The following is a 16728-nucleotide window of genomic DNA, read 5'->3' on the forward strand; positions in this document are numbered from 1 at the left end:
AAGGTTTGAAAACCTTGAATTTAAAAGCGTTAAGTAGATGATTTTGCTCTCACCAACTAGGCTACACCAGTTGTGACGCTTCGAAACAACTAAAAGTATAGTCTTTTGAAGTTCACACATTGTTATGCTCTTGCTTGTTTCATACACACACTAGACTCCTATGTACACAATTCAATATTAGTGATGGAAAAATTCCATCACCAATACTTTATATGAATATATGTCAAAGCTAGTGATCATGTAACGGATAACAACTGTCAAAATTTAAGACGAATTATTTCTTTAAATAATTAACTCTATTGAAAAGTTTCATCACAATTTTGATTAGTAGCAAAAGTTTTATGTTTCCATAACCGTCATCAATCCATTGCAGGTATGCTTTTACGACAAACTTTTATTGTTTTGAAAGTCATAATGGTTAAAGTGTAGTAATATTGTTTTAAAAAAAATTGGTTATTATTTTATAGAGTAATTCTTTTTTAAAAAATAGAAACTTCTTCATAAAGCCTAAACATGTAATAAAAGAGAAGAAAGTATAAATTAACCATTTAATTGAAGAATTAGAAGTAGCCTTTAACTTTTTGTCGGCAAACTCATTACGTCAAATGATAAGATTGTAAGCAAGACCTACAAATTTTCCTTTTTATGTATATTTTAGAGACGGCTGGGTTCAACTATATTCATGGTTACAAAACATTGTAAAAATCTCATATAGGTACCAATTGCTCACTGAGTAATCTTGTTAATTCAAATTAATCTCAATTAATACAGATTAATCGTTAGTTTCAACCTCACCAACCAACTAGTACGTGACTACTACGATACTAACTACACTTAAAATAAGCTTAGAGCCAAATTGAACGGTCGTTAAATATTTTTGTTCGACTACTATTAATTCGTATTAGAATTATTTTTATTTTATTTTATCTTTATTTTTATCACAACTTGCTCACTTCTTAAATACAACTCATCTAGTGGGGGCGGGAGGAATACAACGTCGCGCTGGATGATCAGGAACACTGTCCCAACCCCTTGGTACCGATTTTCTTGAAGCTGATTCAGCTTATACAAGCCGCACCCCACACCGACAGCTAGAGGTGCACAAATCGGGTTTTCTAAATACCCGGGTTCGGGTATAGAACCGGGTTCGGTATGACCGGGTACGGGTATGACCAGGTATTGGTAATAATCGGGTAAGGGTCGGGTATTGTCTCTAAAAATCATACCCTATGCATCGAGTTCGGGTCGGGTATAGAACCGGGTATTTGAATACCCTATTATCAGGTATTGAAAAAACTCTATTTACGGGTTTTTTCGGGTTTTTTTCCGGTATTTTTTTTATATAGATTGGATTTTTTAAAAGTTTACACTTTTTAGGGGTATTATTCGGGTATTTTTAAGGTATTTTTCGGGTATACATCGGGTATTTGAAATACCCGGTTTCGGGTATTGGAAAACCTCGGTTCCGGGTTCAGGTATTACCGGGTACAAATCGGGTTTTCGGGTATTACTAGGTACAAATCGGGTCCGGTTCGGGTTCGGGTTTTAGTGCAAAAATGCATACCCTATCCGTACCCTACGGGTAGGGTCGGGTTCGGGTATTAAAAACCCGGGTATTAGAAAAACCGGTTCCGGATATTTATTTCGGGTGTTTTTTGTGCACCTCTACCGACAGCTAGCAACGGTAATATTATCGTCGAAAATGGTAACCTAAATAAATTGATTATTTTTATCCTATAAATATTAACCATTTCAACCATCTTTACACATTCATTCATCATTTCATCTCAAACTCTTTCAAAAAAATCTTTCTTTCAAATAACAACCCCAAAAAACTCATCCAAGAGCACGACCATCGTTGTGAGTTATGACGACGAGGTCGCGTTGGCAAATGTCTGGATGTAGGTGACGGGTAATGGCACAATGGGAGGCCAATTTTGGCCTGCAGTTCATGTGATTGTGTCTATATTGGAGGTTTCGATGATCGTTCCACCCACCAAATTATCAACTCAAAGTGGAGTGTGATGTCAATAAAAGTCAATTTCATCGACTCTACGTACAGGCACTTGCCAAGATGCTCGAAGGATAAGCGTATTCACAAGCAAATCGTGACAACCGAAGCTATTTCTCTCACGGGTGTTTTTTTCACATCGAAGCATGGGATATTTTAAGAAACTATGGCTAGCAATTGGGTATCTGTTTAAGACACGATAAGACTTGTTAATCAAAAAAGTGTGTTATGTGACTTTTTTATTTTCTTAAATAATTGAAATTAGTAAGCTATACTCCATCATTTTTCTTTATTGGTATATGAAACTTAAAACTATCTTATAGTCATACCATATAAAGTAGTTAAACGAGTTGTATTCATATTTGATATTTTTATTAAGTGTGTTGCTTCAAGCCTATTAAATCTATTAACACACAAATTACCAGCCCTACCATAAACCATGAAGAATATCTAGCTATCTCCATAAAAGAAAAGTGATAAGACCCATATTACAAAGTATATACTTATTTTAACAAGTGTTAAAAAAATGCATGAAATGATAATATACTGACATGATGAAGTCTTTGACCCTCCCATGATTATAATATTTCCCCTTTTGCTTTTTCTTCTTTCAAAACTCTTTAGCTCATTAACATGTCTAGATCAATAATGGTATAAGGACAAATCTAGAGAGTTGGTATATACGTATATGTGTGTGTATATATATATAGAGAGAGAGAGAGATCTTGATAAATCTCAAGCATATATAGAAGTGCTAAATAGTTGGTGAGCAATTAAGTGAAGATCACTCACTATGCATGGATTTAAAAACCTGTTTCTTTCATCTATACCTGCAAGCTTACTTGCACTTTATCTCATACCTTTAGGTGCATGTTCATCTAATGAAAAACATCTCATTATCCCTCACAAATTCATCAACCAAGATTTTGATCAGCACAAGGTACACTAAAAATCACTCTTGAGTCTTGTTTGTTTTCATTTTGATCACTTTTGAGAAACCGCATGATCATCGATTATGTTCGCAGATGAATCCTCGTCTAGTATTCGAAATAAAGCTTCATGGGATTCTGTTGTGGGCTTCTATTGGGTTCTTGATGCCTCTTGGTGTGATCATAATAAGAATGTTTAATAAAGAAGAATGCAGCCCCAGAAAACTTAAAGCTATCATTTACATTCATGCTATTCTGCAGGTATATATCACTTTACTCATTTTGTTTTTGTTACCACATTCAAGATTATATTTCCTCATAGTAAAATAAATTGCTTAACTTGGTATACTTTTTTAAATTACATGCCTTTATCATTTAAAGTTTTTATCTTTTTTTCCATGCCATCATTGCTTCACTTTAATCATGCATTGGTAGAAAATTTAAAAATAAAAAGATTCAAAAGTAATGTGATTTTGTTTATAAACATATAGTGGTGATGAATATTGAGCCCACACATTCTATTATTTTTTTTCTTTATGGATGATTAAGACAAAAGGTAAATATAAAAGAGACATCAACCCATTGGTAAAATATATATTATACATTTTTTATGATGAAATTTAATTCTCTCTGGTTGTCAATCTATTATCAAACTTTAATTAAGTCTTTAAGAATTGATTTATAGACTTCTCATTCAGTTGTCAAGAATCAGGATAATAATTTTGCTGGGTTGGCTAAATTATAGTACTTGAAATTTTAATACTTCAATATGATATAAAGGTGCCAAGTTTATCATCCTACAAATCATCCATACTTTGGCAACAAGTAAAGTCACCCTAATGATAAAAACACTAGCAGTGTTTTTGGGCTTTATAATGTCCTTTACATTCTTCAATTGTAAGCTTCATAATAATCTAATTAACTTATAGGTTTGTCTATACATTTAAAGGTGAACATTATTCTTATGTTAAGTGTTAAGGCCACCCTTAGTGGGGCGACAAAACAAGAAAAATGAGGCGATATTTGTGGTGAACACCCCCCCCCTCCCGGGCTACAAAAGGGGCGATTTGTGTGTTGGGGGGGGGGACAAATTCTTGCCCGGGGCGAGTTGTGGAGAATATTATTATTTTAATATGTTGTGTGAGTGATATATATATATATATATATATTTAATGGGCTGCAGCCCCATTACACCCCTAAAATAAAAAATCACTCTTTGGTGACTGGGCGCCACAGACGCAAGTCGCCCCATTTTGTAGCCCCTCAACTACACATAGCCTAACAACTTGACACATTTTATTCGGTACCATTTTTCTTACTTTTCAATGTGTGTGTCAAGATACTTGTAGTGCTCCTTGCATGTGCTGCAGCAATCCTCTCTATAATGAGCTTTGAAAACAAATTCAACAATACCCACCAGAGAATAGGTCTGGCACTTTATGCTGCCATTCTGGTGCAAGTGTTAGTCGGGTTTTGCAGGCCGAAGAGGTATGCATAGCATCGATTTCGCTATTATTATACCGCTGAAAACATCTTGATCATAGCATGTGGTAGCATACAATATTAACAAATAGCTGTTGTTTTCCAGGGGAACTAAAGGGCGGAGCGTTTGGTATGTTTTCCACTGGATATTTGGGACGACAATTTCACTAGTTGGGATCTTGAACACTTACACAGGCCTAAAAGCATATCACAAAAGAACATCCTTAAATGCAAGGTTTTGGAGTATCTTGTTCACAGTTGAGGTTGCTTTCATGGCTTTTTTCTACCTTTTCCAAGAGAAATGGGATTACATGCAGAAACAAGGAGAAATAACAGGTGATGAACCGGTCATGGTGATCTCTTCAGATCAGGTTGAGAATCAAAAGGAAGTGTTATCACGTCAGTCGTCAAGGAAGAGTAATTCGTTAGGGAGTTACTTTGCTAAAAATAATGCCTTGAAGAAACTATTTCAAGTAACTTAAATACGCACTATTAGAAAACTAGGCAATTATAATAGGAAAAACTGTTGCCAAACTAGCGACCGATCGATTTATGGTCGCCTTTTAGTTTGCAAATCGGTCACAAATGGCTGCTTGCGACTAAAAAAGGTCATAATTGCCTAGTTTTCTACTAGTTACAAGGTTTTTTTTTCTTTCAATTTTGTATATAATTCCATAATGCACTTGGAAATGTCATAATGTTTGATTTTGGTAACTAGTGTGTGTTTGCGACTTTGTATATCATTGATGATATAAGCTAGGAAGATCACAACTTTTTTATGTCGTTTTAGCAAAGCAAATAAGTATTAATTAAATAAAATTGTTTCATTTGACCTTGTGTTAGTATCAACAAATTTATTCAATAAAGATTCTAAAGCTAAAGATTCTGAAGTATCATATACTTGATTCCGAAACACTGGAGACAAGCCTAAACTAACCTGATACATCAGAGTGATCTGCTATAGAACAAGGAACATGATTGTGAAGCTTTCAGAACACGAAAAGTTGTTTTGTTTTCCTTGTAAATTTTTTATGTTTCTTGTAAACTAATTGTAGTAGAGTATCATGTTCATGCACCCTGACCTAGACCAATGATTTATATTGGTTCCATGACTCAAGATCAACGGTTGTGTGATATTGAACTTTGTTATCTGATTGCGATAGGTCTTGAGGCCATGTATGAATAGTCTGCTTAGGAATATTGTTGTATGCATGTAAGAGTGTGTTTGCTGCTTAGCTGCTATATGGCAAAGCTCTGAATTCTTTGAGAAATTTACATTGGGCCTTAAAAGTTGAGTTGTGTACTTCCATTTCATGAATATTGTTACTTTCAGAATCAATGAGGCATATTCATTTGTGTATTAGTGTTGGTACTAAGATTGATTCCACCAATATTAATACTCGGTAAAAGCTATTGTGTGTAATACGTGGCTCCGAGATGACGAAAAATATTTTTGGCCACAAATAAAATGATTATTTGTGGAATAATTATTTACCGTAGGTACCGAACCCACCCCGCCCTTTATCTCACAAAAGAGTAAGGTGCGGTTTCCATTCCTATAGTTTGTTTAAATTTGCTATTTTAGTTCAAAAACTTTAACTTTGTTATTTTCGTCCCTCGAGTTTCATTTCCGTTACAGTTTTCGTTCTAGTGGTTTGTTAAAATCTACCATTTAAGTCCTGAATTTGTTAGCGCGATAAAAACAATTGCAACAACCTTGAAACTTTATGACAAGGATAAAATTTTTTTAACTCGTAGACTGAAATAACAAATTTAAACAGTCGAGTTTAAGCAGTAACCAATTTATATGGGAGATACGAGAGATGACCTTGGTTTGCCAGGGTTCGAGTCCTGATTTCACCCGATTTTACCGACCCCTCATTGTCGACTTGTCGTGCCATTTGGCTGGCGTGGCTGGCTCGGGCTACCTGCGTTAGGTGGTCGTTAAAAAAAAAGTAAGATAATACTATTATCCTCCAAGTAACGAACCCATTAGCCCCAAAATATCATCAAGCAAGCCGGCCGATCTCACTTGATTGATTGAATCTACAGAAGATCAATTAATTAATCAATCAAGATGGTGACGAAAACAGAGGAATCACAGCTTCAACAACTCGAGAATCAAGTTGATAACGGTGGCGGTGGTGCTTGGGACTATCTTTCTCTCGTTCGCAAGCTCAAGCTTCGTAGGTCCGATAAAGTATTGAAACATGGATTAACCCTGTTAAACGACACCAAGAAACGGTCCTCTCTCGGCCCCGAAGGTATTTCGATATCTGTTACCTGTTAATTGTCAATTTCTTGTTACTTACTTAGTTTGATGAATTGTGATAAAACTTAATTTTGAATTAATGGTAGTGGTAGGATATTGAAATAGATGGACTGATAGAACACGGTGGGCTCGAGATAACTGAACACCATTCAATATGCCACTATTGAACTAGGATTGGAAACAGTTGATTCCGGTGAGAAATTAGAAAACTTTAATTTGTAAACACTCTCTTTTACGTTTGAGCGATACGTATAGAGAGAAATTAAAGATAAAAAAAATTGCAGAGGAAACGTGGGCCCGTTTTCCTGCAAATGGGTCGGTTCATGTTAGGATTGAGATGTGACACAGTTAAACCATTTCATAAATCGAAGTCGATGTTTATGAGTTAGTGTTAAAATTGGGTTGCAAACACACACACAAAACAAACTGCAGATTGCAGAAAAGTAAAAACACTAGGTTCTATGTGGTTTGGTTTAAACTGAACTACGTCCACGGGCTGCAACCAGGATATAGTATTATTGTTCTTGTCTGCTCTCGTGATGAGAGATTACAAATACAAGGTGTCATATTCATAATACACGATTAGTGCTTACTGCTTAATCCTCGATAAAAGTACTTATGGAATCCATGGCTTCAATTAGCTGCTACTTTAAGTGTCTACTAATCCAGCCCAATAAGCACATCGAGCCTCCATAAACACAACAAATTGTTACTTGTAAACTATGACAGAGGTAAGACATATTCTTATATTAGTGATGGTTATTTATATAATGTAAGCACTAGGCTGCCCTAGGTTTCTAATTTGAGGATATTTTAGGTTTGTAGGATATGTAATTGATAATTTTTTGTTATGAATTCACATGGAATGATAACGAATGTAGTATTAATACAGACACTAGCGATTAATATTTAATAATGAATCTGAGGTTGCTTTATTATTTTCAAAAAATAAGCAGCAGTTTAATAGATAATAAATTACGCACTTGATCAGTTTGAGGTAAGATAAGGATGATGATGATGATGATGATGATGATGATGATGATGATGATGATGATAATAATAATAATTATTATTATAGTAATTAAAAGAAGAAAAAGAAAATAAGGGAAAATCACCAAAATACTACATTTCAAGAGGTGACTTATTAGAGTGGCACATTTGATACAACTTACTCAAAATTGCAGTTTGCTTGAAGAAAAACATTACTTTTATATGACATCTTTTATGTGGTACAAACGATAAATGAAGCGATTGTTTTTAAAATTTTACATCTTGCAGAATGGACTCTATATGAGCAGGTAGCTATTGCTGCTTTGGACTGCCAATGCCTTGAAGTTGCAAAGGTAACTTTCTCCTTAATATTAATATATATTTGGTAACTATTTTGATTTATTATTTTTGTATTTAACAATTTGCAACTTTTGCAGGATTGCATTAAGGTTTTACAGAAGAAGTTTCCAGAGAGCAAGCGTGTTGGTGAGTAATGCACGCACACACACATGCATATATATACATATTAAATTGAAGTATCTTTAGTAGTTTTACTAGAGCACAAACTTAAATGGAATTAACTTATACCACAATGACCTTATATCCAGCCAAATTGTTCTGATTTTCTGTGAGCATAATGCAGCATAGAAATGGAGATTTAACATGTGATTCAAGCCATAGTCTGGTGTACAGGTGGCAAAATGGGTGGGTAGGACAAGTTAGGTAATCAGTTAGAACAGGAAGTTGTTTAGTATGAATGTAGGGTTGTTCAGAAAGCTCACGGCTAGGGCGGTTCACGAGTCGAGCCAGGGTGGGTTCGAGTTCGAGCTCGAAATTAAACGAGGTAGCTTAGCTAGGCTCTAGCTCGATTTTAAAGTTAAACGAGATCGAGCTTTGATCCACGAGCTTTTTGAACAGCCCTACTCCCGGCTCATGGCTTGCTCAAAAAAAGCTCACTCAGAATTGGCTCGTTTGTAAGTGAGTGGAGCTGGCTGAAACTTTTTACGAGGCGAGTTTGAACTCAGCATTTCAGCTCTTTATTTGATATTATAAATTATGAATAGTTAATGTTTTTTATATCATTACTAAATCTATATTTTTATAATATAAACATAATTTAGTTTATATAAGAAGATTCATGAGGTCTTATACACTGGACAACTTTCAACCTGTTTTCATTTAGCAAAGTTTATCCCATTTGCCCTGTAGAGAATATATAATCTGGGTCCCATAAATGGGTTTAAATTTCCATCTCAAGTACTCTTATGAAGTTCTTCTGTTCAGCGTTCTCTTGTTTGATGGATTCTGCATTTCATATCATTAATAAATGTTTATTGCAGGTAGGTTAGAAGCAATGTTGCTTGAAGCAAAGGGTTCATGGGCTGAGGCTGAAAAAGCTTATGCAAGTCTTCTAGAAGATAATCCACTTGATCAAGTGAGATTCTTTATTTTCATACTTGAGTTACATATAATAATATTTAAATCACTTTTTTGAATATCTTTTTCATCTTTATATAAAATATTTACAGGTTATTAACATGAGGAAGGTAGCAATGGCAAAGGCACGTGGAGACACCTTAGGAGCCATTGATGGGCTCAATAAATATCTTGAGATGTAAGAACTTATCACAAACATTATTTAGCGTGTGTTTAAGTTCGCCAGAACTTTGTAACTTTACAAAATTGCCCCTCACTACAAAATATAATAATAGAAGAATAATTTTAATTGCTGAATACCTTTATACCTGCAGTTTAAAATAATAAAAAAACAAATCCAGTCTGATACATTAGCTCTATATTGACATCTTTATCTTTAGAACGTAAATCGCCCTTTTCTATAGGTATGGTTTTTGTATTGTGTCTTTTGGTTGAAATACCCTGTTTTTTTTATCAGAATGGGCATAAATGTAGTCAAATTGATAATATATTTTGTTAACTATGTATGATAATAAAATTTGTTGAACACCTGAACGCTTGAACATCTAATTGTTAGGGGTGTTCATAAACCGTTGAAACTGACCAAACCGCACAAACTGAAGCAAGTCGGCTGGTTTGAGATTTATACGTTCGATTCATTATTTAGTTTTGGTGGTTTAATGGTCCGTCCCATGGTTTTGAAAAATGCAGTTATGTATAGGTATTATATACATGAACGTTCTTTATCATTTCAAAAATTTTAGTACAATCTAGCCACTTTGAAAAAAAAATTCAGATTAATGTTCCGAAACCGAACCCCTAAAACTGGCAGTGTGGTTTGTTGTTTCCCAAAACCGTAGCAAGCGATTTGGCCTATAATTTCATCAAAACCGGCCGAACCAGACTACGGACACCCCTACAGGATTTATTATAATTCCAAGTATTATTACAGCTAGTTAATTGATACTGATTGTTCAATATCCCATAATCACATTTAAAACACGCATTCAAATCATATTTACTCTAAAATATATTAAAATCACTTAATGTTTACCCTTACACAGATTTATGGCAGACCATGATGCCTGGAGAGAACTTGCTGAAATATATGTTTCATTGCAAATGTGAGCACTTCTTAGCTTTTATCAGTTTTATTACTAACTATTATTGTTCCGTTTGTGTTTTAGAATTGTTATTTTTTTATGTGTTTAGGTATAAACAAGCAGCTTTCTGCTACGAGGAGCTAATTCTATCTCAACCAATGATTCCACAACATCACCTGGCTTATGCTGATGTCAGTATTTAATTATTTATCATAAATTTGCGTACTAAATAAATTTTTTTCCTATGTTATCGGTTTTGCTCTTGCGTTTATAGCCCATAAAAATCATAAAAAGCATGGGGATTTGCAAGCAAATCTCATAATATTTACCCAACCAAAAGGTTTAATGTCAAATATACCCTTTTTATTCTACTTACACTCCAAACTCTCATTTGCTGGTGCAAGTTTTGTGTGAAGAGTATACATGTCATAAAATTCTAAATGGGTGTATTTTGCCATTATACCGTATGGATTCCAACATTTTGTATTGGGTTTGACTTTGATGCAATAACTCAATAAGTGAAATTTTTTATGGCGTTTAAAAGTATGTAGCGATCACGCCATAATCAGATGTTTTGACTTTTTAGTGTGAGACAAACTGTTTTCTTGATGGATTCATTAATAGATAAATGACCAAAAAGGACATTTTTATATTTTTGGTTGTCACTTGGTGAAATGCAAATATAAAGCCTTTTTTTTCTCTAATATATGTTTATTATAATGTGGGGAAATAGGTGCTTTACACAATTGGTGGACTCGAAAACCTTCAAACAGCTAAGAAATATTATGCCTCAACCATAGAATTAACTGGCGGGAAAAACACAAGAGCATTATATGGAATCTGCTTGGTTAGTTAAAACTCTGTTTATATTTACATTATTTTTTATGGGAGATGTTCACATTTACTTACAGAGGTTGCAAGATGAGTGGGTTGGGTAACGGGTCAAATTGTGTTCTGGTTAAAAGTCGAAATGAGTGGATTTTTATCCCGCTAGCTCTTTGTTGTCTGTTTTTAAATTAAATATGATTTTAAAGTACATTATTAAACTAGTAATAATTATATTTGATTAAATGATTTAGAAGGTTGTAAGCATATGAATACACTTTTGGGCAGATTGAGTAGCGGGTCAAACTGTATTCTGGTCAAAACGAGTGGTTTTATACATTTTTTCCCTTCCAACACGTAGTTACCCTTTTTTTTACAATCAAGTATAATTATAAAATGTATTATCTAGATTAATATGGTAATATATTTTTACGCAAACGATTTAGAATGGCGTAAGCATATGTATACACTTTTACGTTGTGTTCTGAGTATTAAATAAAGACAATGGAGAGAAAAAAAAAGGGAACGAAAAAGTAAATTATTATTTTTATTTATTTTCACAATTTGGAAAAGGATAGAATCCTATGTAAATACTTGAGAATCGTAAAGTTTTATAAATTAAGGGCGTTTTTGTCATGACAAAATGTTCGTAAATCATTTCCCTTAACTCATCTGCACCGTTTGACCCGCTTTACTCAATTGAGTCGTTTGGCCGATTATCTTTTCATATTATTTTCTATATGCTTGACCCAAATTAACCCTTTTCGTTCGAAAGGCTGAAATGACATAGGGGTATAATTGACCTTTTGTATATGTGGGTGTAGTGCACTTGTGCAATTGGACAGTTGACTAAAGGAAAGAACAATGAGGACAAGCAGATATCAGGATTAGCAGCTGCAGCATTGGAGAAAGATTACAAACAAATTTCTCCTGATAAACTCTCTCTGCTCGGGTCTACCCTAAAAAACTTGAAAATTCAATAACTTACTGTTTGAACCAATAATCGGTTAAGTTTCAGCAAGTCAAGTTGAAGATTTGATCGTTAACCTTAAATTTGAATTGTATCAGCGATAAACTTACTTTTTAAGGGTGTTTCACATTACTATCGTTTTCTACATTTCAGTTTTGGATTGATTGTGATAATAGACAGTTTTGATTTGATTTTGTTTAGTAGTGTTTTTGTATGTTGTTTTATATCGTGTACGTATACTGCACATGTATGAAACACAGGTGTGTATTTATTTGACATTCTCCACACCTCAGTAATACCTTTTAAAACCAATGCGACAATGACTAACACGAGATTATAACCAGATACAATAATTAAAACAACCAAATAACACACTTTATTCAATTTAAAATGCACCCAAATGCGTTGTCATTCTCAAAATACAAGTAACAAAGTAACCAATTCTTCAAACTCAAAAAATTCATGCAAAATCAACATTGGTCATTGATAACATAAAACATAAATAATATTGATAGCAGCGCCATAACCGAAACTTAAACAGCATCAACGGCGTTTAGTCCCTATTGCTGCTTCCCATGCCTGCAAAATGTTGTGTACTATTTCTTCCACACCAACCCCATGTTTCACCTACAAACACATATCAAACATAAAAACAAAATCTTAAAACTTTACATCCAAAATACACAACTAATGAAACGTGTCAACATTCATTCCAACAAACAAACCTGAGCAAATACAAATGGCCCACCATCACGCATTTTAAGTGCATCGCGCTCCATGACAGCCAAATCAGCCCCGACTGCCGCTGCAAGGTCTGTCTTATTTATAACCTGAATGTACACACAAATAAATAAAAATATAATTATTTTTAACATTTTTGGTATAATAATGCTACAAAGAAAAATAATGATAAATAAAATGCATACCAAAAGGTCAGCTTGTGTTATGCCTGGCCCCCCTTTTCGAGGAATTTTATCACCACCGGAGACGTCTATGATGTAGATTATGTAATCAGCAAGTTCCCTACTGAAATTGGCCGCTAAATTATCTGCATCCACAAAAATTATATAAATATTAATTAAAATAATAAGCATATTGACTAATCAGAATCAATAATCAGTTTATATGCGTATTGATGTCGTAATGAATTGGTTGTTAGTGTTTGATAAATCTTTGATTATTTACCGGTCAAGTAAGTAAAACTAGGGCTGTTAAACAGGTTGTGTTTGCGGGTTGAACTTGTCACGAACCCAAAAATGTTTTAAGCAATTATAATTAAACCATGCCAGTTAATTTTGTAAACTTTCAAAACATTGGCATAAAAATACCCAAATAGTTTTATGCTATTACATAAATGCATTTTACAAATAAATGAAGGTTAAACGTGTCAACCCGTGAACCCTGCAGATGGACGAAAAATTTCGCCTATAAATCCAACTTTGTGTGTGTGTGTGTAATTGTATTATCATTAATGAAAATGCGGGTAAAATTTCTTTAAAATTGGATCAAATTAAAATACTAAATAAGCAATCTTGATATAAAACTATTGACCGTTACTTCAAATACTTTATAACACGCATCCAAACAACCCCTAAATTAAACAAAGGTATAATATGCTGATACAAATTAGATATTAATTACCTCCTCCAGATTCACAAAGAAGTATGTCTGCTTTATACAAATTAGAAAGCTCCTCAAGTGGGCCCAGATTAATGCTAATATCTTCCCTAATTGCAGCATGCGGGCAGCCACCAGTCTCCACTGCACGTATCCTTTCCTCGGGGAGCGCACCGTTTTTAACTAAAAACTCACCATCCTCTTTCGTGAATATATCGTTTGTAACCTTAACAATTGAAAAAAAACATAAGAATTGTTAATGATTATATAAAATATAATGAAGTAGATGCTAGAATTTGTCATTACATACCGCAGCAAGACTGTATTTGTCACGCAGATGTCTGCAGAGTGCCAACATCAAAGCTGTTTTTCTGCATTGGTAAGTGACAGGTTAATTAGGAAAAAGAAAAAAATATTAATAATTATAATTTTAAAATATATGTAAACTGATACAAAGTTTACAGGGCAACACCCTAGACGAATTCGACATTGACAGTGGACAGGAGTGTTCATAGGTGCATAAGAAATGTCTGGACCTCTAACAAAACCAACGCACTTGGTTTTAAAAAGCGCAAGGTGCATTGAGACGTTTAGGTCCCAAAATCCCTTTGGTTGTTTTTACATAACAGACTCATACAGACCCAAACTTTGAGTAAGTTTGACCAAGATAGAGCATCATCCTTTTTATTTACCAAGCCATTCATAATTACTTCACCACTTTGGTTTTTTTTGCATATCAAACTCCTACAGACTCTAACTTTGACCAAGTTTGACCCAAATACACTGCCCCGGACGCACTTTTAAAACTATGCCAACGTGTTTTAGGTGCACTGGCTATGAATGAGAGACAAACTTCACAATTAAGCATGCTCAAATGAGTGCAGACTGCAGACAGTCAAGCAACCAAAAATAAATTTGATACTTTTGAGCAAAACGAACAATATTGGTAGAAGCTATTTACAACATCCACATCATAAAAATACTTACTTTATCTCTATAATCGAAATTTTTAATCCTAGAGCAACTATCATTACTTTGTACATTTTTAAACTAAGCCGTTTAAAAAATTATATTCTATCAACAAGCTATACCGTCAGCCCTTTTTTGAATAGTAAAACTAAGTAGTTTAAAATTACCCGGTGCCAACAGGACCACCAATCCCAATAGTGAAAGCTCTCTCATTAAAATCCCTGGTAACAAGAGGCGGCGCCCGTCGGCTAAAGAACCCGGGTGAGTAAATGGGCTCGTGCGAATGCGGTGCCAACCCATCATGGCTGTGGTATATCTTCCCATCCTTCCCCACAAATGATGACCTGATTCAAATAAAACAACCCAACAAAAACCTGTATTATTAATCAGACAACCAAATGGAGTTAGTTCATCAAATATTCAACACGTGGCGGCCCAATATTGCCTCGTCACATCGCCACGTCATTTTTTTTTTCTTTTTGTAATTAAAATAAACAAATAAAACTTCATTAAATTAAATAAATAAATAAAAAGACACCAAAAACGCTGGCCTCGTGCGGGGGCGAGAACTAGTAGAAGCATAAGTTATGTTATTTACTACGGGCCTAAATGCACTCGTAACCGCGTCGTCATCGTAATGCTCCTCCTTCGCCTCTTTTATGAGCTTATTTACTAGGGATCTAAATGCACTCATAACCTCATCGTATTGCTCCGCCGCCTCTTGTCTGAGCTTATTTATCACCATGGTATTCTCAATAAATTGATCGATAATGCCGCTATCGAATCCATGTTTGTGAAAATAGGATGATAATGGGTTTTGGAGGTTGAGTTGGGTATAAAATGAAAGGTTGAAAATGGTTGGGCATTTATATTGATTTTGTTAATTATTATTATTATTATTAGTTAATACTTAATTGGACCGTTTGATAACGGGCAAAATAATACAGCCGGAAATCGCCCTATTTTGAACCTGGTGTTGTGGGCCCACTACACTTAGCCTTACCCGCTGTGGTCGTGATGGTGGTGGTTTTCTGATGACATTTTGGTTAGGGTTTTGAGTGTGACAGTGAAGAGTCAAGTGTGGAGGGTTTGGTGAAGAAGAAGAAGAAGAAGAAGAAGAAGAAGATAAGGGGGTTGACCTTGTGTCGTTTTATCAAGTGTAATATTATTCAGTTGCGTACTTGTCAATTGCCATACCCATTCTTTTTTAACAATTTTATTTTACATGTAACTACCCTATAGTATTTTCTTTAAAGCTTATCATAATAATAGTATTAGTAATATTGATTATTATTTATAAAGTTTTTTTATTTTATCTCTTTTATGTTTATTATTATTTATTTTCACTATAAAATATATTTAAAGGAATAATGATATTATCTTTTTATAAAAATGATAAAACGATTTGTATATTTTTTTTTATCTTTTACGTGCTTCCCGCTCGAGAAAAAAAAATCCTTTGAATATATTTTGTTAGGTTCGGGCGTATAAGATTATTGTCACATTAGAAAAGAACCAACCTGCTGATTAAGTCGATGTTGTTTAATCTCTGTTTTATTAATTAAAAACAATGCGATTTTTTTAAATAAAATGTAAGATATCTCTAAAAATTATTTAAAAAAATCATACTCTAAAGTATTAAAACAATTATAAAAAACCGTTTTTTTAGATAAAAAAAATGTTTTTTACATTCACAATTCTTTTTTTGTCATAATATATATATATATATATAAAGAAAAAGAAAAACTCTTTAAAGAATAAAAATAAATGTAAAATAATAAATTAATAATCATAATAAAAGATAACAAAATGGTAAACGAAAAACAAAGGTTTAAATCGTACTAATGCAAAACTTGAGGGAGGGGACACGTTTAATAAAAATGAAGAGAATGTGGATACGTGTAGCAACATCCTATTATCAATAGTGAAGTGATTCTTCTGTTTTATATTGATTTGCAAACAAGCTAGCCCTTACAAATTTACCTTAAATTATTGTTGGGAGTTAGTTACCATTTCGTCCTTGGTTTTTTGTCCACAACCCTTTGTAGTAGCGGGTGTTAACCACTTACCGGGTAAACCATATCACATATCGGGTTAACTGGGTCAGGTCAAAAAATATCTAAACTAATCCGTAATTCGACCTT

General features: G+C 33.9%; 3 protein-coding genes across 3 annotated transcripts; 2 read left to right on the forward strand and 1 right to left on the reverse strand.

Moving 5' to 3' along the window:
- The first annotated feature begins 2612 nt into the window (after window positions 1-2612).
- On the forward strand, window positions 2613-4979 carry LOC143637005 (cytochrome b561 domain-containing protein At4g18260-like). The gene is made up of 4 exons (XM_077104472.1): window positions 2613-2951; window positions 3037-3201; window positions 4280-4428; window positions 4529-4979. The coding sequence occupies exons 1-4, from the start codon at window positions 2805-2807 to the stop codon at window positions 4902-4904; spliced, it is 837 nt and encodes a 278-aa protein (XP_076960587.1). The 5' UTR covers window positions 2613-2804; the 3' UTR covers window positions 4905-4979.
- Window positions 4980-6402: 1423 nt separating this feature from the next.
- On the forward strand, window positions 6403-12201 carry LOC143637004 (uncharacterized). Its single transcript, XM_077104471.1, has 9 exons — window positions 6403-6686; window positions 7973-8037; window positions 8122-8170; window positions 9025-9119; window positions 9214-9299; window positions 10165-10224; window positions 10313-10394; window positions 10937-11050; window positions 11853-12201. The coding sequence occupies exons 1-9, from the start codon at window positions 6500-6502 to the stop codon at window positions 12009-12011; spliced, it is 897 nt and encodes a 298-aa protein (XP_076960586.1). The 5' UTR covers window positions 6403-6499; the 3' UTR covers window positions 12012-12201.
- Window positions 12202-12348: 147 nt separating this feature from the next.
- Window positions 12349-15675, reverse strand: LOC143637006 (urease accessory protein G-like). The gene is made up of 7 exons (XM_077104473.1): window positions 15588-15675; window positions 14752-14928; window positions 13926-13986; window positions 13640-13841; window positions 12925-13046; window positions 12724-12828; window positions 12349-12625 (listed from the first exon to the last, which is right to left on the reverse strand). Exons 1-7 carry the CDS (start codon window positions 15623-15625, stop codon window positions 12542-12544), a joined length of 789 nt encoding a protein of 262 aa, XP_076960588.1. The 5' UTR covers window positions 15626-15675; the 3' UTR covers window positions 12349-12541.
- Between the last annotated feature and the right edge of the window lie 1053 nt (window positions 15676-16728).

The sequence above is a fragment of the Bidens hawaiensis genome, unplaced genomic scaffold (assembly GCF_021521415.1).
Source record: "Bidens hawaiensis isolate Kalapana, Puna unplaced genomic scaffold, B.hawaiensis_p1.1 tig00008096_1, whole genome shotgun sequence".
Lineage (NCBI taxonomy): Eukaryota > Viridiplantae > Streptophyta > Magnoliopsida > Asterales > Asteraceae > Bidens > Bidens hawaiensis.

What these genes read in the sequence shown, in the direction of transcription:
- LOC143637006 (XM_077104473.1), bottom strand. Translation starts at nt 15,625, where the DNA reads ATGTCATCAGAAAACCACCACCATCACGACCACAGCGG. An exon ending in TCTTTGTGAATCTGGAGGAG is followed by an intron (nt 13,047 to 13,639) that starts GTAATTAATATC and finishes TTGTGGATGCAG; the next exon opens with ATAATTTAGCGGCCAATTTC. An exon ending in GGCCATTTGTATTTGCTCAG is followed by an intron (nt 12,626 to 12,723) that starts GTTTGTTTGTTG and finishes ATGTGTTTGTAG; the next exon opens with GTGAAACATGGGGTTGGTGT.
- LOC143637004 (XM_077104471.1), top strand. Translation starts at nt 6,500, where the DNA reads ATGGTGACGAAAACAGAGGAATCACAGCTTCAACAACTCGAGAATCAA. An exon ending in GTCCTCTCTCGGCCCCGAAG is followed by an intron (nt 6,687 to 7,972) that starts GTATTTCGATAT and finishes TACATCTTGCAG; the next exon opens with AATGGACTCTATATGAGCAG. An exon ending in AAGATAATCCACTTGATCAA is followed by an intron (nt 9,120 to 9,213) that starts GTGAGATTCTTT and finishes AAATATTTACAG; the next exon opens with GTTATTAACATGAGGAAGGT.
- LOC143637005 (XM_077104472.1), top strand. Translation starts at nt 2,805, where the DNA reads ATGCATGGATTTAAAAACCTGTTTCTTTCATCTATACCTGCAAGCTTA. An exon ending in ACATTCATGCTATTCTGCAG is followed by an intron (nt 3,202 to 4,279) that starts GTATATATCACT and finishes GTGTGTGTCAAG; the next exon opens with ATACTTGTAGTGCTCCTTGC. An exon ending in GGGTTTTGCAGGCCGAAGAG is followed by an intron (nt 4,429 to 4,528) that starts GTATGCATAGCA and finishes GTTGTTTTCCAG; the next exon opens with GGGAACTAAAGGGCGGAGCG.